This window comes from Patagioenas fasciata, chromosome Z (genome assembly GCF_037038585.1).
Source record: "Patagioenas fasciata isolate bPatFas1 chromosome Z, bPatFas1.hap1, whole genome shotgun sequence".
In the NCBI taxonomy this organism is placed as follows: Eukaryota; Metazoa; Chordata; class Aves; order Columbiformes; family Columbidae; genus Patagioenas; species Patagioenas fasciata.
Window position 1 is genome coordinate 50,360,241 of NC_092560.1, and position 20,978 is coordinate 50,381,218.

The 20,978-nt window shown below is 43.7% G+C and overlaps 1 protein-coding gene across 9 annotated transcripts in view; it reads right to left on the bottom strand.

Annotated features, from left to right (window-relative positions):
* Window positions 1–14,240: 14,240 nt before the first annotated feature.
* Window positions 14,241–20,978, bottom strand: part of SEMA6A (semaphorin 6A) — a 115,162-nt gene continuing 108,424 nt past the window's right edge. For all 9 annotated transcript variants that reach the window (XM_065860312.2, XM_065860311.2, XM_065860319.2 and 6 more), the window contains one exon: window positions 14,241–16,759. In XM_065860312.2, coding sequence (XP_065716384.1) covers window positions 15,570–16,759 — 1,190 coding nt within the window. In that variant the 3' untranslated portion in view covers window positions 14,241–15,569. The remainder of the gene's footprint in view (window positions 16,760–20,978) is intronic.

Genomic DNA, 20,978 nt, shown 5'->3' on the forward strand with positions numbered 1-20,978 from the left:
AAGACTTCAGAGATGTCAATAAATGATACTAACATAAGAATGTCTTATTATAATAAAGCCATTTTGCATGTCCAGAAACAGGAAGAAAATGCCTTCCTAGCAAAATGAATTGTTTTATCTATAACCAAAAAAGGGAGTCTGTAAGAAAGTAGGACATAAAACCAGAAATCTTTGTTTCCATCTTGTCCTTATAAACTTTTTGAGGAAATCCATAGCTTTAGGCAGAATAGTAATTTCATACTTTACCAAGAACACCTGCTTGACTGGCATTTATTATCCACGATGCTTGTAAGGCCTCCTACGCATGGTGGATGTTTGCCCTCCTGCTTGGTAGCCTGCCAGCAGAAAGGGTTTTACCTCTATACAAAGCAGCAATGTGAAGCCTCTGTCTCTGTGATTAGGCTCATCTGCAAATATTTTGTTTAATATGTTACCAATAAATAAGATATTGTCTGTAAAGTCTTTTTCCCCCAAATGCAACACAGGTGATGGATGGGCATGAAATTCAGAGCCACCATAACCTCACTCTCCCCTGGAGTTTCAGTTTATTTTAAATATTGCATTATTTCCCCTCCATCACCTAAAGCAGGGGTATCAAACTCACTTTCACGGGGGGCACATCAGCCTCATGATTGCCTTCAAAGAGACAAATGTAATTTTAGGACTGTGTAAATGTATATATATTAATGTAGGAGTTTGATACCCCTGATCTAAAGCATATATGGGCAAGTGTTTGAGGCTTTGAACCCAAAATTTCCAGCAGGTTTTTCAACTTACATACAGGAGTTTGGGCTTTAATAAGGCATAAAACAACACAGAGGGAGGAAGGCTGAGTCTCAGTGCATGGTGCTGCCCAGTAGTGTGCACTACCCAGAGTGACTGGTCTCATTCAGTCGGTGCTGCTGTATCCTACAGAAATGTACTTTAACTGGTGGCAAGTAAAACAGCAGTTCATCGAGTGGCAATGTGGTGGATGTAGCTACAAAGTTGAGTTCAGAAAAAATCTAAGAAAATCCAAATGACCTTCAGTGAAATGTTGAGTCTGTTTTATTGTAATTCATTATCCTAAGCAGAGGGCAATAAAAACACCTGACTCTGGCTTGTGCCTATTTCTGCTGCACATTGAATTAAACTAAAATGCAGAAATTAAGTGGAACTATTCAGAAGGAAAATTCCTTAATGCGTAAAAGTCTTCGAGTCAGAATGTTACATGCAATACTTACCATTAAAAACGTTGTTCTTACCACATAGTGGCACGTAAGATGTTATTCTGATAAACTGTTCTAAACAGATGGGTTAACTGTGGCGTCTTGGAAAACGCATGGGTTTTAATTGCAGTAACATTACCTGTGTTAATGGACATGGTAGGATGTGGGTGAATGTGTGCTTGTACTTATAGCTGTCCAATATTTTCCACTGCAAGAAGCTGTTTGCTGCTGTTTATAGCTGTCACCAGGCTTTGTCTGGCAGGAAGGCAGGGGCCTCAGCCAGGTGGGTGTTTAAAAACGATGCTGCTCTGAAGTGCCAAGAGCGGTGGCTTGTGCAGCCACAGTGAGGCAGCTTCTCCCTGCCCTGTCTGAAAACCTTCTCATGGTGAAATTTCAGACCTGCTTTGCAAAAGCGCAAGGTTTTGAAACATAATGGGGGATTAGGGTGGTGTTAGACCAGTGAAAATCCTTTTCACTCGGACTGAAACATTCACAGATACGCAAATATATGACCTAAGGAAGTTTGTTAGCATCTGACAACAAATCTTCTTGATGTCCTCATATGCAGATAGACAACGTAACTACATATTTTACCATGCAGCTTTGCATTCCACTTTTGCTTTCCTGGCAGTTTGCCTGTCTTCCTTTATGGGTTATTTGCCTCAGTTATTGCTTCAGTTACAGAAGCCCTCTTTTATTTTTTTATTAAACATAGGGTATTAAAAAATACATATAAATATACAAATACCTGATGGGAGGTAGCCAAGCTTTTCTCAGTGGTATCCAGTGTAGGATGAGCAGCAACAGTCACACATTGCAATACAGGAAATTCTGTTTTAACATAAACCCAACATTTTTTACCGTGAAGGCCATCTAACACTGGAACAGATTGCTGAGAGAGGCTGTGGTGCCCCATCTGTGGAGATAACTCGAAACCCAAGTGGACATGGTCCTGGTCAGCCTGCTTTAGCTAACACTGCTGGAACAGGGTGGCAGGACAGGGTGGCCTCTGGAGGTGCCTGCCAGCCTCCACTGTTTTGTCAGCCTGTGAATACATCTAGATTCTGCAACATGCAGAAGTACACATTAAAAAACAATGACTTTGTGACGTGGTCTGGTGACCTGGGCTTACCTCCACCAGCCCAGGCTGCTGGCCAGCAGCGCTTGCCCAGCCTGTGCAGGGGTGTTACAGATCTGTGCTTCCTCTGGTACAGCCAGGGTCACAGTGGGGATCAAAAACATCCTGCGATGAGAGGAAGGAGGAAAAGGATGTGGCCCAGCTCCAAGTTGCTGGGACTGAAGATCTTCCAGACCTCCTTGGCACAGCTGCCGGTCGGGGATGGCCGGCAGCCTCCTCCCCGCCCCAGCGCCGAGGCACAAGGCTCATCACCACATCGGGCAGCAGAGGAGAACAGGAGAAGAAAGGCATTGCCGCATGTGTTGTGCCAGTCATGCAGACAGCCAGTTGGCTCGTCATCTGTGGGACCTTCCCATCCCTCTGTACCTGGGAGCACAGAACAGATCTGAGAAAGGGACAGCAGTCAAAATAGGTGTGTGTGGTAGGTAGACCTTCCATTTTGGCACTAGCTTCCACTTCAAATACAGATAAACCCATACAAACCCTTCATAAATAGGGAGAAAGGCTAAGTGAAGATCATCCAGGCTACTTTGGCAGCAGCAGCACAGCTGATGACTGATAAGAGAGGTAGCTCACCGAAGCCCAATTATAATCTAGTGTTTAATTGCTCCTGGCCAGTGCCAGCCCCCTGGGCAGGAGGCAGCTGGCTGCCTGCAGTCCTTATACCCTGGAGGAGACAAGGAAAAAACTTTGCTGGCTCTGTGGGTTTTTTGTCTTTGGCACAATTTGGAAACATATCACTCATCATTTTTATTGCTGTAAATGTTACACTTTTTTTTCCCTTTATGTGAGGCAACCTTTAATTAGCAGCATGAATAAGACGACACCATCTCTCTTAAATGACTTAAATTCTACCCTCATAAGGTTATTTCCTTTGTGGGAAGCTAGCAGGCGTTTCAGCCCCATCCACTCATGGAAGAACCTGCTGCTTCATCTCCTGCCCCGATGCCTGACATAGCTTCCTTCTGTGACTGTGACCTTCACATTTTATTTTTGAGGGAGAGGTGTGGTCTCTGAGCCCCCCGGGCACCTCGCTGTGCCTCACCCCAGCGACAATGCTGCTCCTTGGGGAGGGAGCCCACTCCTTGCACCCATGCCACCCCTGGGGCGCAGCACTGGAGCAGCTCCCTGCTGCCTCTCTAAGCAGCCCTTTGCTTCCCCAATGAAGCTGTGTAGAGCTAAAAAAACATGCAAAGGGCTACTTTCTGCCAAATTTTCTACAGACATCAAACCTCAGTTTTGAAGGGATCAGGAGTGGAGGGGGAAAGGATTGGTGACTGTCAGCTCTTGAAAAATCAACCCACAAATTACCACTGCTGTGAACAAGTTGCTTTACCAAGAAATGAATATAAGCAGTTAATTTGTTGTATACTATCAAGCTGAGTTTAGTTTTGTAATATATATAAAATATATGTAATATTTTAATCTTATATATCATATATATAAATTATATAAATATTTCTATCTATATTATTATAACTGTTTTTACTAAACATATCAGTAAAGCTGAAGTTCTATGATCAAATGGCTGCAGGATGGTTTCTGACAGCAGAAATTCCATGATGCTGTCAAAGGCATCCCCTTTGCTTGCCCATCCCATGGCAGCTGGCACTGCCGCGAGTGTCTGGGCAGCACTGAGGGCAGGGCAGGAGCCATGGGCATGTGTGGGCTGGTGGGAGATGGAGGTTCGGCTGGTGGCCAAGCTCGTCACCTGTGGCTGGAGACGCAGGTCTCCAGGCAAGGCAGGGAGGAGTTCTGCAGCGATGCCACTGAGGTGACCTGCAGCCTCGACCCCTGGACCAGCATGCTGGTTTTCTTCCCTGCTCTCACACCAGCAGCTTCCCCTTTTATTCTTCTTCCACCCTACAGGAAGGAACATTCTTGTTCCTGGTTCCTTTTGCTTGAAACAGGAATACATGCGTGTGTGCCCTATTTGGAAATTTTTGAAAAAAAAGAGAATTATTTTCCTTTCAAATCCCATTCCTTTTTAGTCTGTTTCTGCCACCTGACTCTGTGAGCTCTGTGCCTTTCCTCAAACCTGCCTGTTAAACTGGGCAATTTGGAGGAGAATGTGGATGACGGTGACCTGGGACCTTGTGACTGCCCCTTGTTCTTACTGCTGGTTTGCGGGTAGCCTGGGACAAAATGGATTCTGTCCTCACTTCGCTTGCTCATAAAATGGGCCATCCAGGCCATTCACCTGCATTAAAGTAGTCCCAGTTGGGCAGGCAGCAAAATAAGAAGAAGAGGAGAGAGAAAAGAAAGATTTAAAAAAGAATGGCCTGACTCAAAACCCTTTTGAAATACATGAAGCTTCCCTGCATTGTCCAAATCAGGTTGAAAGCACCTGAGGAAGCCCATAGGCCTCTGTGTTGGAAAGGAGCAAGAGTCACTTTTGTGCAACCATCACAGAAGACTGCGAGGACTGTGAGCATCCTTGCCAGTAACTGTTTCCCCCAGCCACCCTACTCCCTGCAGCACTCAGCACCCGGGTCTTGCTGTCCCTGACACCGGAGCAGCAGTGACTCTCAGGCCTTCCCCATACCATGGGATAAAGGTCCTGCAGACATGGCAATTCCTGTTGGTCATGATGGCAGTACTGGCAATGCACAGAAGTCGGGAAAGACATCACACTAGAGCACTGCCTGGGTGATCAGTGCTAGTGGGACAGCTTTTCATTTCCATTTTTAAAGCAACGGGGAAAGGCCACTGACATCTTTCACTAGATCGAGGGGGAGTTTATCCTTTCTCTTATATGATGTAGTCACAGAACCCAAATATGATATATTGGTTTTTATTGCTTTTAGGCCAACTCTATGAAGAAAGATCTTCCCAGCATTGTAGTAATAGCAGTTAATAGTTCAGTCTTCAGGTAGACTTGTTTTTCATACATTTATTGAAAAAAGAAGATGAACAAAGCCCAACTGAGTTGCGTGTGTTATACAAAACGGCATGTTCATTTAAAAGTAAATATTCTGGAGACTACTTAGTTTTCTCCCAGTCAGCTTAATGCATTTCATGTTCTGTGTTGGAGTATCAGAGAAGATCTTGTATCATCGTGACTAGCGGTGAGACTGGCTTCTGGTGAATAAATGATGTGGTGAGCTGGTTACACTGGGATACAACCAAAGCCCCAGCATTGCAGGCTTGAGTAACTCATGACTCTTCTCCATCTCAGAAAGCCGTTGTCTGAAAGCCAGGTTTTGCTGCACTGACTAATATTTAATACAAGTTATTCACATCGGTAAATGTGTTTGTCTGTGTAGGGTTTTTAATCTCTAAATGCAGTTGTACTGCAGTTAGGAGATATTTAAACATACAAGTAACACTAAAGGAGAGCTGTTCATGAATTATTTAAACCTTCAGTAACTGGGCACCCAGATAAACAGGGGAAGTGGGATGCATTTCTACTCAGAAAGTGTTTGTATAATGCTTCTCTGTAGGTTTGATTACCTGCTGATCTTAAAGATGAAATTTAATTTAATTGCATTTTAGTCCTGTTAGTACAGCAGAGCCAGCACAGCAGAGGATGAGAAATACAGTCAGGTAACTCCTTGAGTTTCCTGGCCTGAAAGGCAGTTGTCCTTATGGAGGATGCATGGCTGTCTGCTCTGGGTTGGTTTGGAAGAAGCTCAGCACCATTTTTTATGCGGTTGATATATCTTCTTCAGGAAGGGCCATGGGACCCTGCCCAGAAAAGCAGTTGTTCAGCAAAATCAGGAGCTCACTGGATGAAATCATGCTTGAAGTTAAGTGTTTCCCTGGGTCAGCCAGCAGGAATGTGCTCCAGCTGCTCCAGGGTGCACATCTTTATCCAAACACTGCTTTACCCCTGATCACTCTGCTAAATTCACTAGTTTCCCAATGTCCACATTTCTGCACTGACGGTAATTGTCAGCCCTTAATCCATACACTGCTTGGGCTATTATGTGCTTATAAAGATGAGCGAACATCTCAGGACTTTGTTCTGTGATTTTTTTCCCCCTGTTTGTCAGTTACCTGCTGCACAGAAATGCCCCAGGGAGTTTTCCCAGGACCAGTTCTGGACACATACCATGCGTGCTTCAGCTTGCCACTGTCCCAGGCTCTGCTTGAGGCACAAAGGACCATCTGCTGCAACAAGGTGGTAAAATTTAGTGATGGGGGCGGGAGGGCAGCACTAGGGATCAGTATATTGGGTGTGTACTTCTCAAAGACACGGGCCAGTTAACTCGAGGAGGTTCACTGGCTGAGGCTGCCTGGGGGAGCCAGTGCTGCCTCTCTCATCTGTGAATGATGCTCTGCTTAAACTAAATACTATAACTTCTGAAGTATTGGCTCCTCCTTTCTCCAAACTGGGCAAAGGGAGTCCTAAAATCCAGTTCCTGTCCCCAGCCCTGTTTGAATCTTTTATCCAGTGATGGTCTATTGCAAAGCAGCTTCTTGTAAAATATCTTGAAAGAAATTGGGCATTCCCTCACCGCTAGCTATGCTGAGGCTTGGGCCCTATCCATCTGGCTCTGTTGTCTCGTATGCATGTCATGGTGCTTCTGCGGTTGGGCCAGGATGCTTTTCTGATTGAATGTGTAATGCTGGGCAGAACTGAATGAGTCTAGGTGCCCAGGTCACAGCTGGGAGGATGAATAACATGTTAGCAGCACTGCACAGTTCCATGTGTTGTCTACCCGAGGAACTCGACGTATCAAGGTCTTGAGAATAGTCAGGGCTAGGAGAAATTATTTTATACATCAATATTTCTTTTAACATGTATAGTAAATAGACCTAATGCTGTGTCAACTATCACAATCCGTGAGAGTAGTATGACTAATGACGAGGTGTGCAGTCAGGTAAATTCAGATGTAGTTATCTCCTGTCTGTTTAAACACCTGAGCTGTTCAGTGAGAAACTGCATTTCTAGAGACACAGTACTTGCACTTAAGGAAGGGTAAAGTGCCTCTCTCAGAAGAGCAGATTATTAGGCTTTAATTAAAATGAAGGTCTGGACAAGTGTCTCATCTTCCTATTACACACAGGTCCAGATGTCTGATTAGCACTGCAGGGTGAGGGTTTCTGCTTTACTCTCACCGTTTTTTGTTGTGTAGTACAGGCTCCATATATATTACATATATATATATATATATATATACACAGGGACAGGCAAGAGGACTGCCTGAAACCTGGCATTTGGCTCTGCTAATTTTCAGTCATTGTTTTTTTCTTATTCTGAAAACATAGTGCTACAGATGAAAAGACTTGGTTTCAATGAATTTTTTTTCTTTCCTGTTTAGAGAAGACATACAATTATCAAAGAGGGTGGTGACCTTCAGTTTGTGGGTTGCTGTGGTACAGGCTTGTTCTGTTCTTGTGATACCATCAAAAGGTAAAATTGGCCAGTGCTACCATATACCACACCAAAAAAAAGGAAAAAAAAAAAAGAGGGTCAGGAGAAACACATGCTTCCTCACACACACAAGTCCTTGAACTTCTACAAAGAGGTATCACGTTACGTTTTGCAGTGTTTCCTAGGAAACCATTTTAGTGTAAAAGGAACTCTTTGTCTCTTGCTCTTTGCAAAATTGTTTGAACCACCATATCTTGTAAAACGTTGCTTCATGGACAATTTATGCGGCATTAAAAAAAAGCTCAATCTGCAGTTTGCTGCACCATCAGAGGCAATACCTTTATCAGCAGCCTGAGCACTTTAGATTGTGTTTGTGGAGAATTGATAAGATTATGTCATCATTTCTAAAAGTCAGAGAAATAACATTTTTCTTGTTTCCTTTTTTTTCCCTTTTTTTTTTTTCTTTTTTCTCTTCTGACACAGTGCCCTTCCCTACACAGCAAAGCAGTATGAAAATTTTAAAAAGCAGAAATTTTTCTGGGAAGCTCTTATCAGCACCTTTTTACTAGAATGTTGGCTGAGGCACAGGTACATTTTTTTTTCCCTTTGACCACAGAAGAGGCTGGAACAGGATTTCCGCAAGCACGGCTCTTACTCTCAGATGTTAGCTATTGCTTGGTGTGCCCACACACTGGTGTGTGCCACGCGCTAGCCCAAATCCAGCAGGTCAGAACAAAGGACTGTCCACCCTGAGCTAACCTGTGCCCTTTGCTCCCACAGGCTGAGCCCCTGCCTGCCCAAGGTACCTCCCTGAAATGGGGCAGTTTGGCCACAGGGAGGGCAGCCTGACCCTGCAGTACAACTGCTTGGGAGGGTGTAGCTGTCCTGGTCCCTACTGCAGGATGGGGTGAAGTTTTCCGTGGGGCTGAACACCAGGGCAGTGCTTGCAGGCCAGGGAAAGAGCTGTGTTTCCACCAAGCTCTTTGCCCACTCCCTTTTGTTATTTATCATCTTGCTTAAATCCAGCACTACATATCTGCTATTTCATCTTAAGGAGGATGAATGTGAGGGCACACAGTGCCTCCCCCATTGTTGGCGGGCTGGCCTGTGCTTCCCCTGCACTTTGCTTAAAGAGCTGACCTAATGAGTTTTGTTCCCTCCTGTTGTCCCTGTCATTTATAGTTGTTATAATTTCCTGTCATAGCTACTTTTTACCTCCCTGGCTTGTGATATGGCAGGGTTTGGCTATATGGCTGATGTGCTCTGACTGCAGCCTGCAAGATTTGTCTTCGTCTTAATATATTATTTATGATGCTATTATTCCTTGCAGTGGACTGCCAGCCATGCTCTGCATACAGTTGCTGGTCTTCCAAATACATCATGGCCAGCAAAGGAAAACACTGATCTAATTGAATTAACAGTGGTGCTGTTAGCCTTAATAGAGTTTGTCATGAAACACTAAGCAGATGTGACAATGATCGTGGTTAGTCATATTTTGTCCCTACTCCCAGACACGGTAACTGTTAGCCAGATCAGTGGGGAGGATAATTCTCCTTTGCTGATCAGTAATTGTTCTTACCTAGAGATGTGGCAATTGCTTTGGACTGGTGGTTGAAATAAGCCAAGGACTTGAATAGCAGAAAGTTTTATGTTCTGATAATAAACTTGGCTAATTAAAACAAGATGCAGATGGTACTGCCACCTAGCAATTTTCACCTCACTTAGTCTGACTCCAATTATAGCCTTTCCCTACTGACTTACACTGTTTAAATTACCAAGTCAGGGGATAGATGACTATTTACCTGTTTCTGTTCATACAAAGAAATCTTAACACATCATCGTTCTCCTGCACAAGGCATGTGATGATGGCCTTAGTACTTATTCTGAAAAGTATCTCTACTCTTAAAAAAAAAGGGAAGAAAGTAATAAAAAGACTACTTAGAGACTCATTAGCAGACACACGCATCAGCAGGAAGCATATGAATATTACACACAGAAGTGTTTCTCTAACACTTGTTGGTTGGAGCAGGTGCCATACTTCTGGGAAATTAACTTTAATTGGATAAATAGAAAAATGGCCTTAACTAAGCCAACCCACGTTCTTAGCTTATTATTTTCATTAGACACTTTGAAATGCTTCATGTTGTTCCCTTGGGTAACTTCTGCTTTTTCCCAGAGTGAAACATGTTTACAAGGAGGGGTTAGACAATCAACCATCAAGAATGGGTTAGGTTTGCTTGATCCTGTCTCAGTGCAGTGGGGTAGACAAGACTACCACTTGAGGTCCTCCACAGTGCTTAAAATTAGCTTTATAACCAAGCTTTAGAGAGCAAAAATCCATGTCCAGCTCTGGGAGAGTGCACAGAGTAATCCTGCTAAATCTGTAACAAAAGAGTGATCTGGATATGCATCCCAGAAATAACTCTGGCCGTCAGCTGGACCACTGTGTTGTTCCTAGTGTTGGTGCACTACTCTTCTGGCACTTTATCCTAGCACCCCCTTTCATGCGAAATCAGCCCTGTGTATTGCCATCCTGATGGCAGTGAAGTGCACTGAAATGCCCATGTTTTTCCTGGTTGCCTGCATTTTTTTCATGTGAGGAGCTTTCAGGTGCAAAATATTCCCTGCTGTAGATGCTACAATGGGGCAGGATTTGCAGTTATCTTTGAAAGGACACTCTTGTGTCATTTGAAAAGGTATGCTTATTGGAGGGAGAGAGAAGGAACAGGGCAGTGGACAAAGATTTATCTATGGAGACCTATTGTTTTGGGTCAGCTGGGTTCCATTCTGTGTAAAGCCATGTATGCAAATTAATGCTGATTGGAAAGGAACTTCCATGCATCCTCAGTGACCTGCTAAATGGGGTCAAAATGAGTACCACTAATATGATGAATAAGGTGACACTAACTTGACTGCAGTGCTCAAAGCACCCTTGCTTTCTCTTGGGTATCTTCTTTGTCCTGCTCAGCTCCAGTGGGTTTCTGGAGTGTGGCACCAGTGGTCCCTGCAGGCAACTGATCTCATGATTTAAGTAGAAAGGGGGTAGCTCAGAGGTCTCCCCTGTCAAGAGCCACCACATCAGAGGCTGGGGGCATTGCTTCTTCTGGGAAGGCTGAGCTGTGAGTGCCCCGTGGAGGGACCTTTCCTAGGTGGGTTGCTGCTGTGGGTGCCTGTGCTGTGCTTGGCTGGGCAAGACCCCACAGCATAGTGGGGTCTGATGCACCCTGTTACCTTTTGTTCCTCTCCTGGTCACTTCTGCACAGCAATATGATGAGACAGGACTCTGTCAGAGACTCTGTGCATGCCAGAGCAGAGGTGGACATTCAGGGAGGTGTTGCAAAGGAAAATTGCTTTAAGCGGCTAGGTTCACACCTTCCCCTGGGCAGCAGTTTGTGGCAACACCAGCATAGCAGTTACAGAACCCATATGGCTTATGCATAGGGGCAGTCCCCTTACTGCCCTCCCTCCTTCATGCCCGTGCTTTAAAAGGACATTAATTGGCAACAGACAGAGAAGCTCTGCAAAGGAGGCAGCTAGTGCCACTGGTAGAGGGGTTCTTCAGCCCTGTCCTCCAGGCAGCAGCCTGCAATTGTTTATAGAACAGTATTAATATTAATGTTAAAATAGAGGTATATTAATCTTTGAATAGCTTCCCTAGGTGCCGCTTATATGAAGCATTTCAAAGCAAGCTGGACAAAGTAACTTCACAAAGGACTGGCTGCAGGACTGAAAACAATACACTAAGCAACCAGAGAGCTTTTGCTTTCCTCTTTGCTGCGACTCTGCAGAATGTGGAGCACCATACAGTGCCCTGGTCCCCAGACTGGGGGTCCCTCAGCATCAGTCGGGGCAGCCCCCCATGTCCCAGGCGTGGCAGGCATCCTATCCACATCCACACTGCACATCTGCATGCCGGCATGCCTGGCTCAAAGGAAGCCTGCACCCGAGAAAAGAACAGAGATGCTTCTGTGGGCAAGGTGCTGAAAAATGATGTTTGCAATGCTCTGGTCTTGCGTGTCACTGCAATGTCAAGGCCATCGCCTTTGGAGCCCTGGTGTCCTTCAGAGCAGAGAGAGGGAGATGGAGCTGCAGAGGGTCCTGCTGCTTTCCACTGAGGAGAGCGTGCCAAGGCTTTGCGACTTCTCTTTTTAAATCCATCGTGTCCTGCTCCTTGAGAAAAGCTAGTAACTTCACCACTTTCTGCAGAACCAGTGTAAGGGCCATCTGTGGTGTGGACTGGGGGACCAGCCCATATCAGAAAGGCTCTATGTCCAGAACAGGGTGTTCTGGCAGAACAGGGAAGCCCAAGTACGATCAATTCTCTAATTTCTACAGTCACACAAAATTCCTGTCACAAAACAAAATCACTAAGCGCAGTAACTAAATAAACCAAGCATTTTCCTGTACTGTAATGGCTGTAAGTGGTCCCCATTTACACAAAATCAATGTAGAGAATGCAGGTATGTTTTGACTCCCAAGATTAGAGAGATTATATACTTTTTGTTATTTATCTGTTTACTACCATTTTCTTGCAGAATTAATCTCAGGCAGCATCCTCTAAATCAGGCCTATGAAGCACAATAGATTTATACCTGCTAAAAGAAAACAGAGGCTCCTCCATTATTAATATGTAAAGCCTGGAGATGAAGTCACGTCTGTATGATGATCTATTTTGGTGGACCACGCGTGCTTAAATCCCAGCCTTGATCTTTTAAACTATCAAGTCTGCCATAAATATTTGATGATGAACAAGCTCATAAAAAGAAAATGCAGAATATGAATAGAGAGAGAGCAAATGTGTGATTCAATTTTTAATTACCATCACCTTACTCTGAAGTCAAGTTCATCTTCTGTAAGAGACAGAAGGTAACAAATGTCTTTCTCATCTAAATGATCAGCACTGAATTTGTTTGTATTTTTTTAAAGAAAAGGATAAATCATCAAAGAAATAAAAGAACCAAGACACAAGAAATAAGGTAGAACAGTCTGGTTTTATTACCATATGTAACCGAGAGCTTTTATTTCCCCCTTTCTCTTCCTTCTTTCTTCCTTTTTTCTTTCTTTCTCTCTCTCCTTTTTTTTTGTTTTGTTTGTTTGTTTGTTTTTTTTTTTTTTTTTTTACAACATACATTAAGTTGTGAATCAGATGTTAGAGGGATGTGGAAATGAAGGGAAACTGGTGACGTCACAATACTTTACAACTTTACAACAAATGAGAGTCTGAATTTGTTGCATCTACTGGTGTATAGCAAGGGTGGAAAGCAAAGGCACACGTAGGTTCATGAACCCCCCAAAACAGAGGGTGGAAGGGAACTGGGACTGGGAAAGGACGAAAACAGAAGACCCACTGAGTACAAAATGCATGTTTCAAGGTCAACCCGGTAGCTGGTGCCATGTGTATCGTGAAGGCAGACTGCTCTGCACAAGCTGTTGCCATGATTATTTGTCTCTACATTTTGGGAGAATGCTTTGTGGGATAATGTCAAGGGGACCTACGCATTTGGTGCTCCAGGGGTTTGGAGCCTGGTAAAAAGTTTGCATGATGTTAGTTCCTGTAAAAAAAATGACCTTGCTACCTACTGTTTTCAAAGGATTTTCTGTTTGTTTTTTATTAAAACAACAACATTGCTTTGGATACAGATCTATCTACTCCACTCTGCATAGTTCACTAAGGGTGAACAAAACTGTTTCATAAAAGAAGCCATGATGAAATGAAAGAACATGCAAGCACCCTTGTTACACACTTTGGTCTAGACCATCCAGACTTTATATATACCATCTATAAGCTAATGGACTTAAAATCTGTCTTTTCAATCATTCAGAAACAAAACCAAACCCCTGAAAAACAAATGGAAGTATAAAATTTTAAAAAACAAACTGAAACAGAAACAACCACCTTACTCAAACATACTGTTCAGTAGATATATATATATAAAAAGCTTAGAAGCGATCCCCATCTTTTTTCTACAGTATGTTGACACAGTTATTGTAACAGATTAAAAACACATCTACGTTTTTGCATAAACTGAAAGACCAGAAAGGAACTTACACACCTGCGCGCGCACACACACACGCACACACCTGTACGCACGCACACTCCCACGCTAGCTACATGCACAGTCACACAAAAGAAACAAAGGAAAAAAAAATACATTTTTCCCCAAAGAAGTAGATGCAGCATCCTTCTGTAGCAGCAGTAGCTGCAGCAGGAGCCCGCCTGCCTGTCCTAGCTCCATGTGCCCTGCACGCAGCAGGGTGTGCGGCCAGGTGCCCCGCAGCGCTTGGCCCCTCTTGCTGGCACTTGTCCCCAGTTGGGGTACACACCAGCCCCGTGGACAAGGGTGTTGTTCACTTCCCTGCTGCCCGATGAGAAGGATCCCCATGCTCATGTGCAGCACAGGGGGAGTGGGAGGTGTGGGAAGGTAGAATCCCCAGCACGGTGCTGTGGGAGCATCGGCGCTCGTGGGTAGTTTTGAGAGAGGACTTGGCACAGCTAGAAAGTCAAATAGAAGTGGAGGGTATGGTGCTAGCCTAATTTTTGGAGGAGCACAGGGTTATGACAATAACCACAACGTTCTTCTTTCAATGCCTTTACTCCAGTTCTTGAAGGGGCTTGGAGGAGGAAGGATCAATAAATATTTGCATTACTCAAAGGGGAAAAAAGGTTTTACATACTACAGCTCACAAGTATACACAACTGAGGGTGTAAGGCACAAATTTACATGTGGAAGAAAACAGGCTATTCACAGATATATTCCCACGAAAAACCCGTGTGATAAGACCATAATTTATGCATGGTAACAGCCGGCATATTAACTAGTTCACACTGTTTGAGGATTTTGTTTGCCGTCTCACATGCAAGGTGAAATGAGATGGCACATCACAAGCTGGTGCCTTCACAGAAAGTATTAGCTACTGACAAAGCCATGTTGATAGCAATGGTGCACAAATGTGCGGCTTTTAGAGTTTCTCTTGCAGTTGCTTTAGAAGTTATGAACTTGCGGTATTTGTTTGTTGCTGTCTTAGGTCAGAGGCCCAGCCAGCTAATTAGCTGAGAGACTTAAATAGATATCCCCTGTTTTTCAGCTAATCAGGCAGTCCAGGCACAAAGTTCAGAATTCCAGCTCCAACTTATCTAAGTCAGTGAATTTATTGGAAAAATAAAAGAGTTTTAATTACTCCAGTTAATGGGTTTCACGTTAAATAGGTATCACTTTCAAGGTACTTCTCTGAAGAGCTGCTCACAGGATGATATGCAGAAGTCATTTCCTTAGGAAAAACAAAAGTTGAACAATAAATAAGAGGAGTTACTTGTGTTAACAGTCATGTGTTATTCATTAAAAGAGAAGGGTAGCAGAAACCTATGATATAGTTTGCCCAACATGGCATTTAACTGCTGTAACCAAATGGCTGTAATGTTGATGGGCATCATTTCACAGTACCTGCACGTAGTAAACTTCTGCCATTGTGAAGTCAGAGTTAGCTTTATCAATGGATTTTTTTTTCTTTTCTTTTTAAAATTTGTTTTTGTAATTATTTGTTTTGCTTTTCAGAGCACTCTTTCCCAGTTCAGGAATGCACTGTGCAGTTGGGGACAGGGGGGTGAAATGTCACAGTCATCTTTCACCTGTGTGCTTTTGGCTCAACATTTGTGATGGAGGGTTAGTCTTTTGAGCAAAGAACTGGCGGGTTGTGGGGGCGAGTCCTGCAATTGCAAACCTTCAACCATGGGTCATATGGCTCGGGCTTAAAAAAATATTCCACTTTTCCCAGAGAGCAGATATCCAACACATCTTCAGCTTGCAACAACCATCCTCTCTGAGGCGCAAGCAATAACAGCTGCAGAACACTGGGTTTCAAGGGCAACCTCTGCTTAATTGCCATCCTCCCCCCGCGACTCTGATTATGTACATGCATCGTTGGGCTTCATGGATGTGGAGTGCGGAGCAAAGGAAGGTTTGGGAGGTACGTCTGGCTTTAGTGAGGGTGTGCGTTTCAACCCTGATCTCGTCAGCGAGTTGTAGGTGGTGAGACTCGGCTGCCGAGATACAGTCACGGCCTGTGTCTGAGCAGCGTGGACTTGTATGGAGTCCACCCGCTGCGGAGCTGGCGGCGGGTTGTCGCCCCGGCCAAAGCTCTGATTGCGGGAGAGGTGGGACGAGTTAGAGGAGTTGGTGTTGTTTCTCTTGAGGGTCGATGTCTGGTGACTTCTCGTGAGTGAGTTTGTAGGGTAGCTCCTCTTGTAGTCCACACTGTAAGCAGAAGAATGCATCTCCAGCCGCTTGCTCAGGCCGCTCTGTGACAATGAGGCGCTGGGGGGCCCAAGGGAAGCTTCCCGCTGGGGTACTTTTGGTGGCATGCTGTCGAGATTTTCCACCAAGTTAACCCCGTGGCTGGGACTTTTGCTACTGAGTTGGTCCTTGATAGTTTTGTACTCAAGGGTGGCATTCTGGTCCTCCACAGACATCTGAGCGACATCGCTTATTTTTGGCTGGTCAACGTACTCGTGCTGGTAGCCTTGCTGGGCAATGGGCAGGACCACAACACTGGGTATGTGGCTAGGAGAAGCCCTGAGTGGCAGGTCAGTTGGGATCACAGGTGAGGCCATTGGGGGGATATCTTTTGTGCAGGCGTTGATGAGGTTCTGGTTTCTCTCCCATTCCCTGCTGCCACGGCTGGGCTTTCTCTTCTGTTGCAGGGTTGGGGTAGACTCAGGGGTTGGCAGGGCAGCCAGGTCCAGATGGTGCTGGTCGGCTTTGATTAGCATCTTGGTAGTGCTGCCTGGGGTAGTCAGCTTGCCATTGTGCATCAGAGGCGTGAGGATAGCTTCAGGTTTTGGCTCCTTGGACTGAGCATCCCCAAAGAGGCCACTGAGCTTGGTAACGCTGCTCATGGAGCCGCGGCGGGAGTGGGTCAGCTCCTTCTCCTTCCTCTGTACAACGGCCACATCTCTGCGGCGATGGTCGCAGATGCAGTACACTATGATTCCCGAAAAGACGGCCCCCATGACAAAAGCAAGAATAACAGCGATGGCCAACAGGGTGACTGGCACCAGCTGATCATGACCCTTCAGGTAGCTCTCACGAATCACTCCTGCAATGAATAGCATACAGTGGTTAAACAAACTAAGGACAGGGAAAAACTACTTATCATTAACTACTTTGTTCAAAGGCACACCCAGGAGGTTTGTTTGTGTTTTGCAAGGTGATTTCTGATCAACTTGCCCAGAACTGGAAACATACTGTACCTGACAAATACATCTGGCATGTGCAGCCCTGGGCTTTCTGTACAGCTTTCAGATCTGGAGTTGAAGACTACGAAGTTCAGGAGGGGAGAGAGAATTCACTTGCAGGGCAAGTGCAATTGGCTTGAAGTCCTGGCCCTGGGCAATTCATACTGACTTCAACAGGTCAGAGCTATTAGTTCTTCTCCTCTAACACACTGCCCATTTCTCCTCTCCCTCCGTCTGATCTGTCCTCAGCTAATATCATCTTATTTTTGCTACAGTAAACCATTCACATTGAAAAACCTTTAAAAGGAGGAGAAGAGACAGAAGCTCTGCAAATAGCAGAGAAGTGCATCCCACATTGTTCGAGGCTTCTTTCTCTGCTCATCATTCTGTTATCTTTCTCATGTGTTTTAAAAGTCAGTGTCACATGCCTGAGCTTCAGGAGGATGCTTAAATAACTATGAAAGATAAGAGCAGAGTGCTGAAATCTGTTGCGTCTGCTAGACGGCTGTCCTTGCTATTTTAATTTTAAAAGCTCTCGTTCTTAACACATGAACAGGTCGACCTCTGTCCTGAGGCCTATGCTTTCTCATCTGAAAGCCCTGAATCTGAGGACCTCACCTTGTGGTCCCATGCTACGGTTAGGATCATTGTCAAATCCTACCTGGCTCTCCAAGCACTCGCTGTCAGAGAAGGTATCTTTGGCAGAGTGTGCCTCCTCCATCTGAAGCCCCTAATACAGCATTAATCAATATCCTGAATTTCTGAAGAAAGTAGTTTTTTCTGACATAGTTGGGCACCAAGCCAGCACCACTAATGAAACACAAGCACAGAGCCTCTAGTTTGCTTTTTTCATCTCTGGTTTTGTTCTCAGCACTTAACAAGGAGCAGCCATAGTCTGAGAAGGAGCTGAAGGAACATCTCTCCCATCTCTTTCTCCAGAGAGGGTCCAAGTGCCAGGGCATTAAAAGCTCCACATGCTCTAAGGAAATAAAATCCTTGCCCTTATTACAAGAGAGACAGCAAGACAGAAAATATAGCTCCAAGGCTCTCCTGAGACTTTGTGAAGGTACGAAACTTTCATGTTGTAAATCAGCTCCTTGTAGAATAGTGTCTTTTCATGTATTTGTCAGAGAAGGTATTAGTGGCCCAGAATTAGGACCAAACGCAAAATGTTCCTCAGCAAATTATGTTACAGAGCACTGAAAAGTTGCCACCATCTCACAGAAACCTTTGGTAAGTATTCTGGCTAGATACAGTATTGCTTCTACAGCATATATTTTTCTGTCTCCATTTAATCACAGCATTTAGGTGGACAAGAGATATCTGCTTACAAGACAGGAACTTATGTTCAAAGGCAAAACAGCTCTTGAAATCATAAGTCCCTGTATGTGACATTACATCTAGTTGCCACGGAAATAACTCTGCTGCAACAAACAGAGGGTTATGATTTCATGGGAGAATAAATAGCAAGAGTGGATGATCACTTAAGAAAATAAGGTCCTGCATTAATATACATGTCTTAATAGTAAAAAGGGAAGCAGATATCAGAAAACAATATATAATCAGGAACAATCTTCAAATTAAGTGTTTGTAAGAGAACCTTCTTTTAGAGCTCAGTAGCTTTGTAAGAGGCAGACTTTTCTATTCTTTGTCATCAGCACTTAACAAGCAGTGGCAGAACCTAACTCTGTAATTTAAATCCACATACAAAATTGATGTATACAGACCAGAAGCACAGTCTAGTGGTTACAGCACAGTCAGCAGTAACTACATTTCACTGCAAAGGTGTTGGTCTTCTGTTGACCTTCACCTGCTGATAGTTACATGCTTGACTCTGCAGCATTTTGAGACAAAATTTATTTACACTTGTAAAACTGTCTGTGGTCATTAACTGAAGAATCAGAGACAGAGTCTTAAATGGGTAGGAAAAATGGTAAGGGAAGTGTTAAGTCTTATCCAGAAATGCATTGCTGGGTGTGAAGTTAAGAAGAGCTTCAACTTAAAAAGTCTAATTGCATGGACACCTTCTATGCACAGACTTCTCAGGTATGTGCCTCTTTGATCACCTAAGTACAATGTTTTTTGCATGAAAAAGAATCAAAAACACTGCTTAGTGCCTACATAAGGGTGTTTAAGCACTTACTGTCAAAGCCAACATGGGTCCACGAAGGGAAAGTCATGCCTTTCTAAATTAATATCCTTTTATGTATAGGCTGGGGGTCAAGAGGATGGAGTGCAGCCCTGTAGAAAGGGATCTCATGGTTTTGGTTGATTATAAGCTCAATATGAGTCAATAGTGTATCCTGGTGTCCAAAACAGTGAACCATATATCAGAATGTGTCCAAAGGAGGGCAACAATGGTGAAAAGACTACTGGGCATGACTGATGAGGAGTGGCTGAAGATACTCAGTTTGTTCAGCTTAGAGACCTCATCACTATCTAAAACTTCCTCATGATGGGGAGTGGAGAGGGAAGTGCTGATCTCTCTCTCAGGTGACAGGATGTGAGCGAATGGCTTAAAGCTCGTGTCCGTGCCTGACATTTCCTATGGGCCGAGAGAGGTTGTTCTACACCATTCAGCCTTCTGCTTTAGACTAAGTCCTCCTCTATGAAGGACAGCCTTAAGCACAAACCTGCATCACCCCATACAAAAGCAGCATTAAATCTTCAGTTCTACATTACCAATGGGTATTGAATCATTACAAATCATGTTACAATATTACCATGCAGTTCAGACTGAGTGACCATGTGTGTTCAAGAAAGGGGTAGCTGAAATGATGCCACTCACATTGCAGGTGCTTTATCAGCAGAAATTTGTAAGGGTCTTAAAACAGTCTGATTTCAGCTATTTCCTCTTGAGCTCAAACCTTCCTGATGTTTCTTATATTTTCTATACTAGAGTTAAAGGTTATTTAAGATTAGTGACTTTGCTCTAGGCAGGCGGATCTTCTCTGGACACAACGTCAGGTTAATGATACAACTTACCTTTTATCATGGATCACATCCACGTGTCTTTAGTTATGCAAGAAATCCCAACAACTTAAATAAGATGGGGGAGATTTGACTCTGCATTAACGTTTATAGTGTAGATACAATTAAGTAATGAAAATGTATGAAGAATGTTCAGCATCCCACTTGTCATGACCACAGGCGGGGCAGGCTGATAAATGCAGTTGTTGTCAATCAACAATCAATCAAGCCCCTCGCATCAGTAGTAACTGTCTTCAAAGACTGGGATGCATAAGCAAGTGTGTGATCCCAAATATGTCCCGAAAACAAGACAGTTAGAAAGCAAACGGGACAGTGTTTATACCACTTCACAAACTGTATTGTGTGTACTTTTACCTATTCTACACTTCTTAAAGAACACCACAGTCCCCAAGACTCAGTCCAGCAACATTCATCAGCACTTATTATTTAAAGAATTAAAATAAATGGAGGAAATTATCAGAGAGATGTAGGGGCTACATTTTCTAAAGTCAAAGTATTCAGACTCCCAGCTTTGAGGAAATATCTGCCATTGAAAAGTCTTATTGCTATATATTATCTGACATCCTTCTAAGACATTATATACTGGAAAACTGACTGGTCTGGCTGCATAAAATGCTATAGAATCAGACTATAAAATATGATTGATATACACACCACTATATTATTTTTATCCTATTTTAATAATAAAACAATTATTTTAAATTAAATACTTCTACTTTTAAAACATTATTCCTAGCACTCTCTTTTTTTTTTTTTTCAATATTTTCCCTCCAAATGTGAAAATACATTGCTTATTTTATTTTATGTGGTCTGAACTGCTCATCCATACTCTTCACTGCTTTCTGTAGTATATGAAGATGTATTACCATGGATAATAACCAGCTATTCTTTGGAAAGGGATATTGTTGACAGAATTACCTGTATTAACATTATACTTGGGAGAAGTCGGGCAGTTAAAATAGTAGTAAAAGTGAAAAAGCTTTTGAAAGACACAGAAAAAGTTAAATATTTGCACCTTCAAGGATCAGACCTGACGTATCGCTAATGCCATAAACATGCTGACACTTACTCGTCTCCCTGAAGTCTTCC